At 42.0% G+C, this 1,279-nt stretch overlaps 1 protein-coding gene across 1 annotated transcript in view; it reads left to right on the top strand.

Moving 5' to 3' along the window:
* Positions 1-132: 132 nt before the first annotated feature.
* STK31 (serine/threonine kinase 31) overlaps positions 133-1,279 on the top strand; it is a 39,720-nt gene continuing 38,573 nt past the window's right edge. Inside the window, 2 exon segments of the mRNA XM_009638609.2 lie at positions 133-160; positions 248-300. Of these exon segments, the coding sequence (XP_009636904.2) occupies positions 133-160; positions 248-300 (81 nt within the window).

The following is a 1,279-nucleotide window of genomic DNA, read 5'->3' as shown; positions in this document are numbered from 1 at the left end:
TGAAGCGTAGAGGGCAGGGACAGGCGGCGGGGGCCTGCGGGGCGAGTGCCTGTACCTCCCCGGGCCGCTGAGGGAGTGCCGAAATTCCTCTTTTGACTATACATGTCTTGTAACGTTTCAGGATCTGTTGCCATGGATGGAGACACAGAGTACGACGAAGGTAACGTAAGGTGGTTTTTAAAGGAAGCAAACATATGATCTTACAGTTGAGAGTAATTTAATTTTTTTTTTTTTTTTTCCCCTCAAGTTGAAGATGTTGTGGGCTGCCATGTTGAAGATGCTGTAACGTTTTGGGCACAGGTGAATTCAGAGAACTATTTGATTTTAACTGAGGTCTTTAATCTTATTCCCTCCCCCCCCATCCCCTCCCCAGCAAGTTTCTGTAGAAGCAAGAATATTATAGTATTTGACCTTGGGGGAAAAAAAAAAGTTACTTAAGATTTCAGAATGGCAAGTAACATTGTGCCCTTTTAAACTGAAATCAGTTATTCTTTTCTGAAATGTCAAAAAAAAAGTGTTCATCCATTTGAATTGTAGCTGGGTTTTTTTTGAACATTTAGGAGACCCTATGCCAAAAAAAAAAAAAAAATAAACGGAGGGGTAGAAGATTTGCTGTTGACTGAAGAATGCTGTAGGAGGCAGTTGGAGCCCTGCTGGGGGTGGATCCCCTCCCCTCTAAGAGCTGAACATGTGGGACAGTTTCAATGAAGCTTGACATGAAGATGGTTCAAAGACGCTAGGTCCTTTGAAGTTTTGTGTAGAAGGGCAGGAGGATGTTGGACGGGGGGAGTGAGGAAAAGTAAAAAACCCAAAACAGTGATCATTTTTCATTAATGTGGGGGGTGTGGCAGGGAGAGGGGAAAATCCAGGAAGAGTACCAAAGCTTGCCTTTTCTCTTTGGTGTGCTGGCTAATTGGTGTGTGCGTATTAATCAACACCTGTGTAGCTTTGAGACAGTCGGAGGAGGTAATGCTGCTTGTCATGTCCTTAATAGGAATTTGGGGAGGGGGACCAAACTTTACTAGTTTTGTTTATGGAATAGCTTCTTCTAACAAAGGGATTTTTAGATGTAATAGTCATAGATAATTGTCCTTTAGGTTCTTTCACTGGCATTCTGAGACTCAGTTACAAGTGTTTTTGATATTGTAAAGTACAAAAGTTAGGAGTGTACTTCTAATGCTAACAAAATGTTTAGTTGCACTAGTGTTTTCTTCCTGCTCTGAGCTCTGGATCCTTCGAATTGCCAGTAGAATGTTGGCTAATAAATGCCACATTACTG

This window comes from Egretta garzetta, unplaced genomic scaffold, assembly GCF_000687185.1.
Source record: "Egretta garzetta isolate BGI_Z169 unplaced genomic scaffold, ASM68718v1 scaffold94, whole genome shotgun sequence".
In the NCBI taxonomy this organism is placed as follows: Eukaryota; Metazoa; Chordata; class Aves; order Pelecaniformes; family Ardeidae; genus Egretta; species Egretta garzetta.
This window is presented reverse-complemented; position numbering and strand designations above follow the sequence as displayed.